The sequence below is a fragment of the Nothobranchius furzeri genome, chromosome 9 (genome assembly GCF_043380555.1).
Source record: "Nothobranchius furzeri strain GRZ-AD chromosome 9, NfurGRZ-RIMD1, whole genome shotgun sequence".
NCBI lineage: Eukaryota > Metazoa > Chordata > Actinopteri > Cyprinodontiformes > Nothobranchiidae > Nothobranchius > Nothobranchius furzeri.
This window is the reverse complement of record NC_091749.1, coordinates 74314321-74329620: the sequence shown is the minus strand read 5'-3', so window position 1 is coordinate 74329620 and position 15300 is coordinate 74314321. Positions and strand designations below refer to the sequence as shown.

Below are 15300 nucleotides of genomic sequence, written 5' to 3'. Positions count from 1 at the left end.
TCTACTTTTAAGAATAGGCTTAAAACATTTTTATTTGATAGGGCCTATGGTTAAAATCTGATGTTAGCCTAGATCTGGACAAGTGGGGGAGTAGAGGGAGGTGGAGTGTACAGTCGGTAAAGACGGCTCTCCCTTGCCCTGCCTCCAACATGCCTCCATCTAAATAGGATAGATTATCCAGAGTTATCTCTGTAGTTATGCTGCTATAGGCTTAGACTGCTGGAGGATACACTGACCACTTTCCACACTCTACTGCTTTCTTCTACAATCTGCTCTTTAACTGTATTATTTCCTGCTATTTCAGCTGTTAACTTTATTTTCTCTCTAAGTGTTTTTCTCCCCAGAAGAAGCTACAACGATGTTCTGCTGAGCTGTGGTGGCCTCATGGAGGGGGCCATCGACTAGCACACTGCTGCTAACCACTTAAACATTCTCCCTCTCCTGATAATAACTTTTTGTTTTCCTTGACGTTGGATGTGCTACTACTAGTTTATCCGTTTAATTATAGATCCACTAGGATAAATACAATAAAGTTTATATATGTGTGCGTGTGTGTGTGTGTGTGTGTGTGTGTGTGTGTGCTCTGTCTTCTCCATCCCCAGTGAGTCGTGGAGGATGGCTGCTTATACTGGGCCAGGATTCTCTGGAGGTTTCTTCCTGTTAAAAGGGAGTTTTCCTCTCCACTGTCGCTGCATGCTTGCTTAGTATGAGGATTGCTGTAAAGACTCTGACACTAGTCAGTGACTCGATACAATTTGCTGGGTTCCTTCTATAGGAAACTTGTTACTGATTGGCTTAATGACCTGACCTGAATTGTTTACTGTGTGAAGGTCCTTGAGACGACTCTGGTCCTGACTTGGAGCTTTATAAATAAACTTGAATTGAATTGAAAGTTTATGTAGTATAAACTGAAAACAGCAAAATTGTAATGAAAGCGTTTTTATGCACTGCAGTCCAGGTAGACACGATTAACCACAAAAGAAGAAACATGCTGCTTTACCAAAATTAAAGACTAACAGTAAAACAGATTTTACACAACTATTAGGTGTGAGTGACATCTCACTGACCCTGTCAATCAGTAAACCTGTTATCACTGTTCTCTCTGCACACAGGTTGTTTGCTTTTTAGTAGCTTTAGAGGTATCCTGTAGGTTGGAGGGCACCTGCTCCTCGTCTCTGCATGACTTCGCTCGACTCCGACTTTCTCCTGTTGGTGCGACACCCCCCAGTCCTCAGAAGTGACTTTCCTATCTGGACAAAGACCGACAGTAAGTGGAAACAATTCTTTATCAACAAATGTTCATTGGTTTTAAATCAAACTGGTTTTTGTGAATAGAAAACTTTTTTTCTGAAGTCAAAGCTGAGAAATGATAAAGATGAAAAGCCTAACGTACAAGAAGCGCCTCAAGATAAAAACCACGAGGCACTTCACAAAAACAAAACATGTAAAATATAAAAACTCATTTAGAAAATTATTTAAAATATGTTTAAAATGAGCAAAAAATAAACAATTGTGTTTAAAAAATGTAAAGAAAGAGAGAGAGTGAACAGGAAAGAGGGAAATCGGTGGATCCTGAGGAAGGTGGAATAGGTGGGGAGAGCAGAATAAAGAGAGAGAGGTGAAGGTCATACCATCACCACAAAGAGGGGACAAGGAAAATCATAGTCTTCTGCTTATTTCTATATTTTATTTTGTTCAATGGATGTTTTAATTCCAGATGAGGCTGATCTGCTGCTGCAGCGTTGTGTTCCTGCTCCATCTGATTCCCAAAGCCTGTGAAGGTGGGAATATCCTGGTGGTTCCGACCGAAGGCAGCCACTGGATAAACATGGAGGTCCTTCTTAAGGCGTTGCACTCCAGAGGACACAACATAACTGTTGCACGTTCCAGCAAAAGCTGGTTCATCAAGGAAAACTCCTCCTACAACACCCTCACCGTTCCTGTGGAAAAGAGTTTGGATAAAAAGTTGGTGACTAAACTTCTCAGTGAGTTCATCGAGTTTCAAAGGGGAGCTCTACCCTTCATCAGCTTTCTCCACATGACTGTAGGAATGGTGAGCACGCTCGCTGAGGTTCACAGAGATGTGAGTGAACTAGTCTCATCCTTGCTTGGTGATCCAAAGCTGGTGAGAACGTTAAACGAGAGCAAGTTTGACCTGGTTCTTACTGACCCCTGCTGGGGCAACGGAGTTATTGTAGCCAAGTATCTGAATCTACCCCTGGTTTATAACGTTCGCTGGTTAATACCAGAAGATGCTCATTTTGCCCTCGCTCCTTCACCGCTGTCGTACGTTCCTGTCGTAGGAACTAGCTCAACGGACAAGATGACCTTCTTTCAAAGAGTTAAGAACGTGTTTTTGTACGAAGTCACCCAATTACAAACGTTCACAGCGATCAGACAAGTCTACCAGCCTTTATGTGACAAATATCTTGGGCCTGATCACGACTTTGATCACATGATGAAAGATGCAGACATCTGGCTGATGAGAACCGATTTTGTGTTCGACTTTCCTCGTCCCACAATGCCTAATGTTGTGTACATGGGGGGCTTCCACTGTAAAGATCCAGAACCACTTCCTGAGCACTTGGAGGAGTTTGTCCAGAGTTCTGGAGAACATGGGTTCATCATCATGTCCCTGGGAAGCTTTGTGAGTCAGCTTCCTGATGACGTGGCTGACGAGGTCGCCGCAGCCTTCGCTAAACTGCCTCAGAAAGTCATCTGGACCTACAAAGGTAACAGACCCACCACTCTGGGAAACAACACTCTCCTGGTTGACTGGATGCCACAAAAAGACCTTTTAGCACACCCGAAAATAAAACTGTTCGTAGCTCAAGGTGAAACGAATGGAGTCCAAGAGGCCATCTGTCATGGCGTCCCAGTGGTGGGTTTACCGCTGTTTTTTGACCAATACGACAATCTGATCCGCCTGGAAGACCGAGGAGGAGCCAAAATTCTTTCACTGAGTACCGCAGACAAAGATGACAACTTCTTTAAAACTCTACAGGAAGTCCTGAACGAGCCGTCCTACAGGACCAACATGCAGAGACTCTCCAGGCTGCACAGAGACCAACCGATGAAGCCGATAGACACCGCCCTCTTCTGGATCGAGTTTGTCATGAGGCATAAAGGAGCTGCTCACCTGAAAGCCCAATCCTACAAAATGCCCTGGTACATCTACCACTCTGTAGATGTAGTCCTCTTCCTGACCGCAGTAGCTCTGCTCGTGGTTTTTACTCTCATCCTGTTCATCAGGTGTTTCTGTAGCGCCGTGTGCAGACGCAAAGTAAAGCGTGAATAATGAGAGGGTTTCCCACGGTGGCGGTAGTTGGCTTTAACGTTCTGAACATGGCCGTGTTATTTATTCACACGTTTGTTATTTAAAGCTGTTATACAGATTGCAGCCATGCACGTGCCCCTCGGTGGCTTTAGGCAGAACCTGCTGCAGCTCACAGGAAGACTCGGACAGCTTGCCTTCTGTTGTTTGGGAGTTCATTTGCTTTAAACAGATAAATGGCCTCCTTTATAAAACTTTTAAAGAGCAGATGGCTCTACAGATCATTATTACATTCATTCTCCAACAGTTCTGACTGTCAGCCTTTTTCCAAGTTCAGCAAACATTAGTGAGGGCGTAGCCTGCCTTATGAAGGAGCCACCCACACACACCTGCTGGTGATCTAATCAGTCGTGCTGCTGCACCTGAGTGAAGAAACTCAATAAATACTCAACTCTAAACTTAAATTGGTTTGTTTTTGCATAAGAAAGTTTTCTGTTTTTCCTTAAATGACTGAATGGACTTGTGATGATGTCATTTTCTTTTCTGCTTGTTTTTTTTTTACTTCTAGCGGCGTCAGAACGGAGCGTCTTTTCCTTTTAAAAATGTTTAATTTGCCTGAAAATGTACATTTTTTTATTATTTTTTTCTTTTTCCAGACAAACAGCAAAAGCTTCACAACAACATGGCAACTTGACACAAATATTAATAAAAAAATGAACAGTAAATAAACACAAGCATGGCGGAGCTACTTTTCTGTATTTCTGTGTTTTAGAGTCAAACACGAGGCGGGCCGACAGCAAGCTAAAGCTCTCCTGAGCCAAGAGCCGCAAATGAAGGACGCCATTAAAACAATGCTGCTTTAAATCAGCTGTAAACACGTGTTTATTTATACACGCAGCAGCTGACACCTAACGAGCTCTTGCAACTTTTGCAGGTGGAAACGTTTTCAGGTTGTTTTCCTTTGTTACCTGAAACACGTTTAGTTGTGAGACTGAACTGCCCCACATGAAATAAACACTAAATAAAACATGATCACATTTGTTTCTTTTATTCTAACTTCATGAAACACAGGCCCACGAACCTCTTCTGACCATCCATTTTCCTCCACTTAGTCAGAGTCGGAAAAGGGTAGAACGCCTTCTCCGGGTCAGGGATGAGGTCCTGCCCCGAGTGGAGGAGTTTAAGTATCTCAGGGTCTTGTTCACGAGTGAGGGGAAACTGGAGCGTGAGATCGATAGGCGGATTGGTGCTGCATCTGCAGTGATGCGGGCGTTGTACCGGTCTGTCGTGGTGAAGAGAGAGCTGAGTCAGAAGGAGAAGCTCTCGATTTACCGGTGGATCTACGTTCCTACCCTCACCTATGGTCATGAGCTTTGGGTAGTGACCGAAAGAACGAGATCACGGATACAAGCGGCCGAAATGAGTTTTCTCAGAAGAGTGTAGAGATAAGGTGAGAAGCTCCGTCATCCGGGAGGGGCTCGGTGTAGACCCGCTGTTTCTCCACATGGAGAGGAGCCAGTTGAGGTGGCTCGGGCATCTGGTCAGGATGCCTCCTGGACGCCTCCCTGGTGAGGTTTTCCAGACACGTGCAACCGGGAGGAGACCTAAAGGTAGACCCAGGACACGGTGGAGGGACTATGTCTCTCACCTGGCCAGGGAACACCTCGGGATTCCCCCGGAGGAGCTGGCCCAAGTGGCTGGGGAGGGGGAAGTCTGGGCCTCCCAACTTAGTCTACTGCCCCTGTGACCTGACCCTGGATGGATGGATTAGAAAGACATTAATGATAAATGATCCACACATGCTTTTCTGAGTCCGAGGACTCTACAGCACTTTACAGTGAACCATTCATCCATTCACATGCTGATACTCAGATGCAGGCATGCTGCATGCATCAAGTTAAATGAAGTAAAGGTTTGCAGCGATGTCTTCATGTCTAACATGTTGCTTCCACTCGCTGGAGCTAAAGAGGTGTGTTTAGTTTTCATGTAGCAGGCGTGGTGGAGCGTCAGCGACTCACAAACCAGCCAGAGAAGCACCGCTGGAAGTTCACATGAACTTAACCTAATCAATGTAAACCAGTCAGAATGACACCATCACCTTTCAGACGCACCAGGTTCAGCTTAAACAGTGGCTGATCAGACCACTCCAAACAAGAGGGGAACAATTAACACACACACACACACACACACACACACACACACACACACACACACACACACACACACACACACACACACACACACACACACACACACACACCAGTCTAATCAGTTCGGGTAACTCAGATAACTAAATCATAATTACAAACTCCCTATCCATAACAGAAAATATCCTTAAACACAAGCAGAAACATGAATCTCCCCTCCCTTGGGAGTAGGCAGATGCCATCAGTGCTGATTAGGCTTCCTGAGGAGGTGAGCTGCAGGTGAGAAACTCCATGGGAAACTCCAAGTCACTGGTAACTCAAACAGAAGTAGAAAATCAACACATGCATTCATAAACAGAAGACTGATTGTGTGCACATCAACCAGTCATCCTGGACAGAACACAGAAAACAAACATTACCAGAGGACCGTGTCCCTGAGGGGACAGACCCTGCTGTCACATGGAGCCCGTCTGAACACGAACCAGGAGCCGTCAGACGGTGCAGGCGGCATCTGTTTGTCTCTACTTGTTTCTGCAGACATGCGAACACTTCATCAGGCAGACTGTTTCATCATTTCGCCTTTTTCACTTCAGATAAAGACGAGTTTCTCAGATCTTTCTTGAGGTTTGGCAGTTTTAATGAGCTTGTAGCAGAGAAACACTTCCTGAATAACGCTGCCCTTAAAAAAAGCCACAAGGAAGGAAGTACTTTTTTTCAAAGCGGCCACTTTTCAAACTCGTTCCTCAGCTTTACCGCAGCAGAGTGCAGACACGCCACAGAAGGCTCATTTGTGAGTTGTTGTCTTGTTCCTCGTCTCCTGGTTTGAGGTCGTGTAGCTTAATGACGGCAGCAGAAACACGTCATGTAAAAACGACGGTCTGAACGCTGACGCGACCCAGAAAGACAAGAATCTCTCCCAAGCAGCTTTAAGGGTGGGACGGCTCTGTAACAAGGAAGAGGTCCGCTGCAGCTTCAGCCTTGCAGGTTTCAGCTCTTATGTCACGTTCACGCCTCATTTTTCAGTTTGTGTGGAAAAAGAAACGACTTTCCGTTACGTGCAGGCTGAGCCGCGTTCTGCTGTTTATCTACAGCTGTGTGATGATTTAATTTATATGTTATTTAATAAGCCATAAGACAAAAGATCCCATAGGAAATATGAAATCCACCTTATGGATCTGAGAGATTATTTAAACCAGAAGGTTGGACCTTTTTATTGCAGAGATTAGATAACAGCTTCATATTCACTCAGAGACAACAGAAGAGAGAGTCAAGTTTAAAAGTTTAAAGATTTATTACTAAACAAATTAAACTAGACCGACTTTAACACTAAATGTGTGGTGTAACTAAGGTGAATGAGACGGTGAATGGGGTGGGGTGGAATGTTGTTCAGAACCAGCAAATCCGAAGAAACGATTAGTTCTGATGGGAGTGAAGGTGATGTCTTCACTCTAAGCCTTGATCTGGAGATTCATAAACACATTCGACGCCGTTTTGTCGGCCTACGTACCCTCCAGGAAGTCCCCGTTAGATCAGGAATGTCGAGGTCCAGCTTGACCTTATAGAGCCGGAGCTTGTAGAAGCAGCCAAGGCAGCCGACCATCCGTCTTGAGATACTTCCAGGTCACGACGGCTTTGTTGGCATCTAGCAAGACCCAAAACTGGGTCGTGATGGTTCAGCTTTTATTCTGAAAGGAACCGTTGCAGCAGGTGGAACAGCAACAGATTTTATCCAGCTTGTCGTTGGTTCTGTCGGCTGAAGAGGAAAGTTACGGATTGGCCACTCCGACAACTTCTCTAGAACACTTTGAACTGGCGTTAAAGATGACGTGGGCATAGTTTTATACTTCGGATGTTTTGGTTTATGGTCGAATGAAAAGATGACAGATTTACCAAACACCACCAAAACCACGCCTCCGTCAGATCTGTCAGATTCTGATTGGATCAGTAAAGCAATGTGTCATGTCTTAACGCTACGTGAGATCAGTCCTAGTGGAACATTTAAAGTCATATTACTTATTATATTCTGTAGGATTATAATAAAGTAATTAATATTTTCATTTCACAGATTGGCCACATCTTATTATTGACTAACACTTTGTTTGATTAGCTTTATTGAATGGTAAATGGCCAGTGTTGGGAACGTTACTTTAAAAAAGTAATTAGTTATAGTTACTGATTACTTTGTCAAAAAAGTAACTCAGTTACTAACTGAGTTACAAGATCATAAAAGTAACTAATTACCAACAAAAGTAACTACTTAGTTACTTTTTCATTAAAGAATGCAAGAATGACTACAATAGTAAAATATAAATGACTAATGACTGAACATAATAAAATGTATGTCCAAATGTTTTATATAAACCTGAATAATTTAAACAAATACGCACTTAACAGGAGGAACTACTAATAGGAACATTACACTAATCTAGACTATTAAAAGGTCACTGTGTGATATTTAACAAGACCCCAATCAGCCAAAATGTATAATTGCAAATAGAAACACCTGTAAAGGTTCCCGAGCCTTTAAATGGTCTCTCAGTCTAGTTAAATTACAGAAATAAATGTAATTTTGCACAGTATTTTAATTTTTCCAGCTTCACATAGTTGTGTGTTTTTAGCAGCATTTCTGTTGCAGGTAATCTAGTAACGGTTAAATAAATAAATAAAATACTTTAAAATGACACTAGAAGAGGCACAAGCCTGATGGAGGACTCACATTTACTAACTTGGGTCAGACCCAACCACAGAAGAGCTGAAGCTGGGTGGTAAACACACACAGGTAGTTCTGATAACACCTGAGCTCCATGCCGTCTGAGACTGATGCATCAGTGTTACAGCGGGGCTAAAGACATGATCAGAAACAGGTTACAGCTGGATGATCTAGGAAGGTAGAAGATCAGGACGTCTGAGCGGTGAACAGGTGAGCGGACCTTCAGGACGTCCCGCTGTCACGCTAAGGGCACGACTGCAGACCCGCAGATTCGCTGCTGCAGCAACAAATCTGCGGGGGGTCTGCAGCCGTAGATATTCATCACGTCTTCCTCGTTCTTCACGGGCCGTGACGCACTTGGATGAAAACATCTGCCTCTTTAGCTCCTTCCTGATCAGCTGATGATGACAGCTTCAACACACCGCGCTGCTTAACGCACGCTTTTTCTTATCAGTAACAGAAACGACGTTTTGATACAAGAAGACATAATTAATTAGTTTGCTCGTTACAGAAAGAAATATTTTTTATTAACGCGGTTATTTTAAACGGAGTTATTCCCATTGTGTCTACAGAATGCAGCGACTGAGACCGTGAGGGTCTCCGCCCACCCGGCCAATCATCATCGTGTTTGTAAGTGCGTTACTGACACTTCTCTCTCCCTGGCTGCAGCTGAAGTGTGGCGGTCAGAAAGCCTCACGCTGTTGCTCAACGTTCGACAAGCACATAGTAACGCACAACGTTCCATCCCCAGTAACGGTAACGGCGTTGCAACGGCGGGAAAAGTAATTCATTAGATTATTCCGTTACCTATAAAAGAACGCCGTTAGAAACGCCGTTATACTTAAACGGCGTTACTCCCAACACTGTAAATGGCCTGTATTTGATGAAATTAAAATAGAGTTCTTTGATTTATTAAAAGGAGAGAGTCCATTCTTCATTCTTGAGCTGGAAAGGAAGCAGTTTAGAGCAAATGCATGAGACCTTGAGGCCGTATCTCATGCAGACTAGTTCTGTTTCAGAGGAGAGGGGGAAAACGACTTTTAGGTGGAAAACAGTCATTTCATACCGTTACGTCGGACGCACCGTCCACGCAGGGCTTCATCTTCCCAGAGGCCCCGTGTGTTGGGAGCTCCTCCTACAAACAGAGACGCTCTTTGCTGGATCAGCAACCTTGTAGGATGACGTTTTCTTTTCCTCTTGTTTCAGACGGCACCAAAACTTAAGATGCTTCTGTCATCATTCTGCGTTTCCGTCCTCTCCGTGCTGTGTCTCATGGTCACAACTGCCCGTGGCGGGAAGGTCCTGGTGTTTCCACATGACGGGAGCCACTGGGTGAACATGAAGGTACTTGTTGAGGAGCTGCATCTACGGGGACACTCTGTGACTGTAATCCGAGCTGCGGACAGCTGGTACATCAGCGAGACGTCCCCACATTATCAGGCAGTCACGGTGGATTTTGCCCTGGGAGGAAACGAGGATTTCTACCGCCTTTTTGTCTCCGAGGTCATTAAAATTAAACGGAGCTATGGGTCTGCATGGGCCCGGTTTGCTTTAGACATGGAGCTGAAAGACAAGTTCTTTGAATTCCACAGAAAGGTTTGTGAAATGATTGTTTCCATGTTTGAAAACGAAGAGTTGATGAAGTCCCTCCGAGACGCTGGATATGAAACAGTTCTGACCGACCCTGCGAACGGCGGAGGCGTGTTCCTGGCCCACCACCTTGGTTTGCCAGTTGTGTTCAACGCTCGCTGGACTGTTCACGGCGAGGCGCACTTTGCGATCGCACCTTCTCCTCTGTCCTACGTCCCACTTCCACCATCAGAACTGACAGATGGGATGACCATCTTAGAAAGGGTGAAAAACATGATCTTTTACAACGTGAGGATGCATCTGTACAGGCGGGTGGTCGGACCACACTACTCCGCTCTGTCGAAGCGCTACTTTGGTCCAGACGTGGACTACTTCTCCCTGTTTCAGGCAGCAGACCTGTGGCTCATGAGAGTGGACTTTGTGTTCGAGTTTCCCCGACCCACCATGCCTAATGTCGTCTACATGGGAGGGTTCCAGTGTAAGCCTGCCAAACCTCTCTCTCCAGATTTGGAGGCGTTTGTGCTAAGTTCTGGAGAACACGGAGTCATCATCATGTCGTTTGGGACTTTGATTGGAGATCTTCCTCCTGACTTAGCCCATGAAATCGCTGCTGCATTTGCTAAGTTACCCCAGAAGGTCATCTGGAGGTATACGGGCATCAAGCCTGCGTCCCTGGGCAACAACACTTTAGTGCTCGACTGGATGCCCCAGAATGACCTGCTCGGGCACCCGAGCATTAAGCTCTTTATAAGTCACGGGGGTACAAACGGGATTTATGAGGCTATGTATCACGGAGTTCCTATGGTAGGCATTCCCTTTGTTTTTGATCAAGCAGACAACCTCTCCAGACTGAGAGCTAAAGGTGTTGCGAGGATTTTGGATGTTTCTGAACTGAATCAGAAGACATTAGTGAAAACCATCCAGGAAGTGCTGACCGAGTCCTCCTACAGGGCGAACATGCAGAGGCTCTCCAGACTGCACAGAGATCAGCCGACGAAGCCGCTGGAGCGAGCCGTCTTCTGGATAGAGTTCGTCATGAGACACAAAGGAGCGGCTCACCTGAGAAGCGACGCCTACAAGCTGCCCTGGCACGTGTACCGCTCTGTAGATGTCATCCTGTTTCTCCTCACGGCAGCAGCCGCGGTGCTGTTACTGATCGGTTTGTTAGTGAGCTTCTGCTTCAGAGTCTGCTGGAAAAGAAAAGACAAATCAGACTGAGCAGGAGCGATGAACGCCAGTGCCGGGCGGAGGAGAGGCGGTTCATTTACTGTCGCACCACACAAAATGTTTTCCAGCTTTAGGAAGAAAAGGACCAGCAGATAAGAGCCTGGAGTCTGTTCATCCGGCTGTAAGGTTCAGCATCTTAAAGAAAACCCGGCCAGCCTCTGCATGACAACTGTAGATTCAGTGTAACTAGACTTTATCATCTAAGATAAACTGGGTTGAGTTTTTTAATTTTGTTAAGGAATTTTGTCAAAAGTCATAGAAAATAGAAATTCTCTCCTCTAATCAGTGAATTACTGTTTCGCATTCGTCCCTTAAAGACGTCTAACGGGAAACCCAACACCCGTCCTCGCCGAGCAGAGGTTTCAGGAGCTACGTCTGACTGATGACACGTCGTCGTCTGCTGCAAGGCTGACGCAGGAAGTGTCCAGAGTGATGTCATCAGCTGGTTTGAAGATATCTTCTGTTCTAAAAAACAGGATTTTCCTGAAAATCCAGTGGTGAAAATCCCAAACTCCGTTTCAGCTGAGCTTTTAGTTCGCTTCACATAAGTCTTTGGAGGAAGCTCATTTCAGTCGTGTCCCAGTCAGAGGAACGCAGAGACGGAAGAGGGTGCCACGCCCTGGCTCGCCCATCTGACATTAAACCCGAGGTATCGAGCGAGCATGGCGGCCCCAGCTGTACCAGGCAGGTCAGGGAAAGGTCATGTTTGGCTTCTTCTCGCATCGTCTTTTGGTTTTCAAAAGCATTTACACTACACTTCTGCCTCTGGCCGATCATTTACATAATCAACCCTCTAGATTGGAATGACCGTACCGCTGTTACATTGCTGCGCTGCAGACAGCAGCTGTTCTCCGTCAGCTTCGTACGGCCTCGTCTGTGGATCTAGGAATCAAACGCTGTGGGAACCCAGGCTTTGGGCCAATCAGCAGCTTCACAACAAACGGTTCTGGCAGCTAAAAAAGATAACTTGAATGTTTTCTTTCCAAAACCGTAACTCAACTGAAAGTTTTATTATTAAGAATTTTTCTGAGCAAAAGGTTTCCAAATTTCAGAGAAATTCGTGTGAAATTCATCAAACGGGTTTTGAAAACCAAAAGACGATGCGAGAGGAAGCCAAACATGACCTTTCCCTGACCTGCCTGGTACAGCTGGGGCCGCCATGCTGGCTCGATACCTCGGGTTTAATGTCAGATGGGCGAGTCAGGGCGTGGCTCCCTCTTCCGTCTCTGCGTTCCTCTGACGGGGACACGACTGAAATGAGCTTCCTCCAAAGACGTATTTTTGCTTTCAACAAACTCTGAACTGTGCAGCATGTGTTGCCACACATGAAGGGTCAATTAAAAATCTGTTTCAGGATTTGGAGCATTTTGTGAAAGTTCCGGAGAACATAGAGTCGTCATCATTGTGTCTCTGGAGACTTTGGCTCGTGATCGCTGGAGCGTTTGCAGAAGGTCATCTGGAGGTAAAGGGGTCAGGCCACTTTATAAGAGACAGAATGAGCTTTTAGGACATCCTAAAATTATATTTGTTTTTGATGGGGGAACAATGGTGTTCAGAAGGCCCTTCATCATGACGTTCCTGACTTTTGACCAGCACGATCATTTATTAAGGACTGGAGTAAGAGGAACAAGGAAGAAAATTGGTATTTCTACTAGGAGTGAAGAAATATTCCTGCGGGGTGTTTAGGAAGTCCTTACAGATCCGTCCTACACATCGACATAAATATACTGGACATCTCCTTTCCATAGACTCCAATAATACGTTTTTGTACTAAAATGGGAGGTGGCCACCACCGCCATTTTGACCGTGTCACAGGTTCCGTCAAGCCCAGACAATTCCAAAAAAGGGAAGAGAGGTGGAGCTGAGGGTGTGGCTGTAAGGCTGGGATCAACTGACGACACCCGGTCGAAATAGCTACAAGCTAACCTGAAGCTAACCCAAAGCTAATGCGGAGGTGGGAGCTAAGCTAACGGAGGTAGCAACCTAGCTACAACCGGAGTCAACTGTGCACAACACCAGAGCTTCTGAGTCAGAGATACGCCGGGCTGACCGCTGGGTAAAACCGGGTGGAACACAGAGGTCTCCGAGACCTCCACACGCCGTCAGCCTGCGCAGCACACAGAAGCTGCGATCAAACAGAGATGCGCCGAGCTGCAGGGAGAAACAGCCGGTGTTCTGAGAAAATGTCCTACTTTGGCAAAACGTCCTACCCGTAGGATAATTTTACGGTGTTTTACATGACACAAACCCTAACCATAACCCAAAAAATCAAGTATCAACGTCAATAAAAAGTACTAATACTTACTACTTATCTATTTTCCTGCAAATATGACAGCGGAGAAGCATTCCCATTTTGTGTTGTGCGCATGCGCGCACATGCTCAGTAACAACGAGTAGGACGGTTTACGGGGTAGAAATTCCCAGAACACCGGCATTCCGCGCAGCAAACAGAAGCCGCGAAGCCAGGGGAGAACGGGTGGAAATCATCGGTGTCCCGAGAGCTCCACAAGCCGATAGTGGGAACCCAGCTCCACCAACATGTTATATTTCATCCCATTTTCTAAAGTGCAGCATTATGTTAAATGCACTGGGTTTTACCCTATTACATTTAAATTTCATGGTTAAACAGTACATGTTAAAATCTAAGCTCAGCTCGGCAGTGACCTAAAATACATAAATATAATTTTACTTACCGAAAAAAATGAAGTGGAGACTCCTTGGACGCTTTATTAGTGCAATTAATGCCACAGCAAGTCATTTTGTCCAACAATTGCACAAATAATATCCAAACAAGAATACACACACACAGAGACTCAAAATCCCGGAGCAGTTTCCAGGCCAGACCGAGGCTCTACTGAGGCCTTTCCACGGAGCTAGCTCTGTGGTCACGTGGGTCTGATGCTCATTAATTATACAGAAGTTTAGGCTTTTAATACACTTAAACAGAAAAGTGAGAAAAAAATTCACCCCCCTCAGAGTTGTCATGAGTGTAAACTAGATCATTTAAACCTAAAACATGTTCTGGTACCAGGCTGTAAACATGTTGATTTCTGCTGTGAAATTGGTATTTTTAACATGGGAGTCAATGAGGATTTGCTCGCTTCTGACACCAGCCCCTAGTGGACGGGAGTGGAACTGCAATTTTTGGTACTTCCGGGTTGAGACCAATTTCTGAGCGGCATTGTTCAATAATACCAGCAGCCGGCGCGCAAAGCATGCTGGGATACCCTTGCTCTTGTGAGGATCCATCAGACCCATCCTCGAAATGTGGGTGGAGCGAGGACGCGTTTGAGGACGCGAGAATGAGTATTCTTTTTTTTTATTGCAGAAAAGCATATTTACATTACAAATAAGGCGAACATGCCAATGTATTCAGATGAGAATTGAACAGTCAATGAAAAGGGGGAGGACAAAAAAATAAAAATAAACTAGAACTGCAAGCAGTTATCAACGGGTTCCAAGCCCCCAGCGCCAGTCGCCCACCCGCCCCGCCCTCAACTTCGCCAGTCCTCACGCGGTCCCGCCCCAAAAACACGTTCTCCCGCCGGCGTCCCGTCAGCTCACTTCAACCGGCGCAATGAAAGTAACACTCAGGATACGTCATTAAACCTGCAAAGCCTATACACATATCTTTCAGAGGCATGGCTGACTTCTCAATCGTGATTACAATGGAATTCCACTGTTTCCTTATTAAAGAACGTGAAGATTTAATGAGTGAGATTATCAAACAATCATCTATACATCAACAGAATATTACAAATAACATAAAGACTTGATAATGTCTTTAGATTTAATAGATTTTCAACAAAAACAATGAGTTTCATTTTGTGACTTACTGATCAATTGTTTTAAAAAATCATGAAAAATACATAAATCATCATAAAATTACCAAAATATTCTCACATGGCAGTGTTAACATGCGGAATAATATGATGTTGTTTTTAAATCAGTTGACTCAAAGCTTTTTTGAAGAAAAATTAGGAAATATAACTATAAAGGTCACAACAAAAATTTAAATATTCATAAAAAAATAGTGCTACTTTCTATAATTAGGAGAAAAATCTCAGATCACCATAGGTACGTGTGGAATGTTGTAAATGGCTTATATTTACTGTATACCTAAAAAGTTTTCTAACAAAAATTAATTACGTTGTTGTCCAACTATACAGAAAAACTGGTAAAAAGTTAAAAATTAATTAAAAATCTATGCTTTTGTACAGAAATCTCAAAATATTCCCAGGTTGCCTCTGTGACGTGAGAATTCTTCTTATATTTTTGTTGGGGTCATAAATGTAAAACTGTACTTACAATAAAATAATATTTGCATTAGTGTCTGTAGACAAAAATATGTC

General features: G+C 44.6%; 2 protein-coding genes across 3 annotated transcripts; both read left to right on the top strand.

The window, feature by feature from the left end:
* Positions 1–1104: 1104 nt before the first annotated feature.
* On the top strand, positions 1105–4306 carry LOC129153085 (UDP-glucuronosyltransferase 2A2). Its single transcript, XM_054731894.2, has 2 exons — positions 1105–1267; positions 1718–4306. The coding sequence occupies exon 2, from the start codon at positions 1718–1720 to the stop codon at positions 3296–3298; it is 1581 nt and encodes a 526-aa protein (XP_054587869.1). The 5' UTR covers positions 1105–1267; the 3' UTR covers positions 3299–4306.
* A 1213-nt stretch (positions 4307–5519) lies between these two features.
* LOC107381276 (UDP-glucuronosyltransferase 2A2) lies at positions 5520–14431 on the top strand. Of its 2 annotated transcripts, none has more exons than XM_054731889.2 (2): positions 5520–6211; positions 9338–14431. In XM_054731889.2, exon 2 carries the CDS (start codon positions 9356–9358, stop codon positions 10937–10939), a length of 1584 nt encoding a protein of 527 aa, XP_054587864.1. In that variant the 5' UTR covers positions 5520–6211; positions 9338–9355; the 3' UTR covers positions 10940–14431. The 2 variants fall into 2 exon arrangements, with proteins under 2 accessions (XP_054587864.1, XP_054587863.1); XM_054731888.2 differs by having other exon boundaries at positions 5520–6405.
* Positions 14432–15300: the final 869 nt, after the last annotated feature.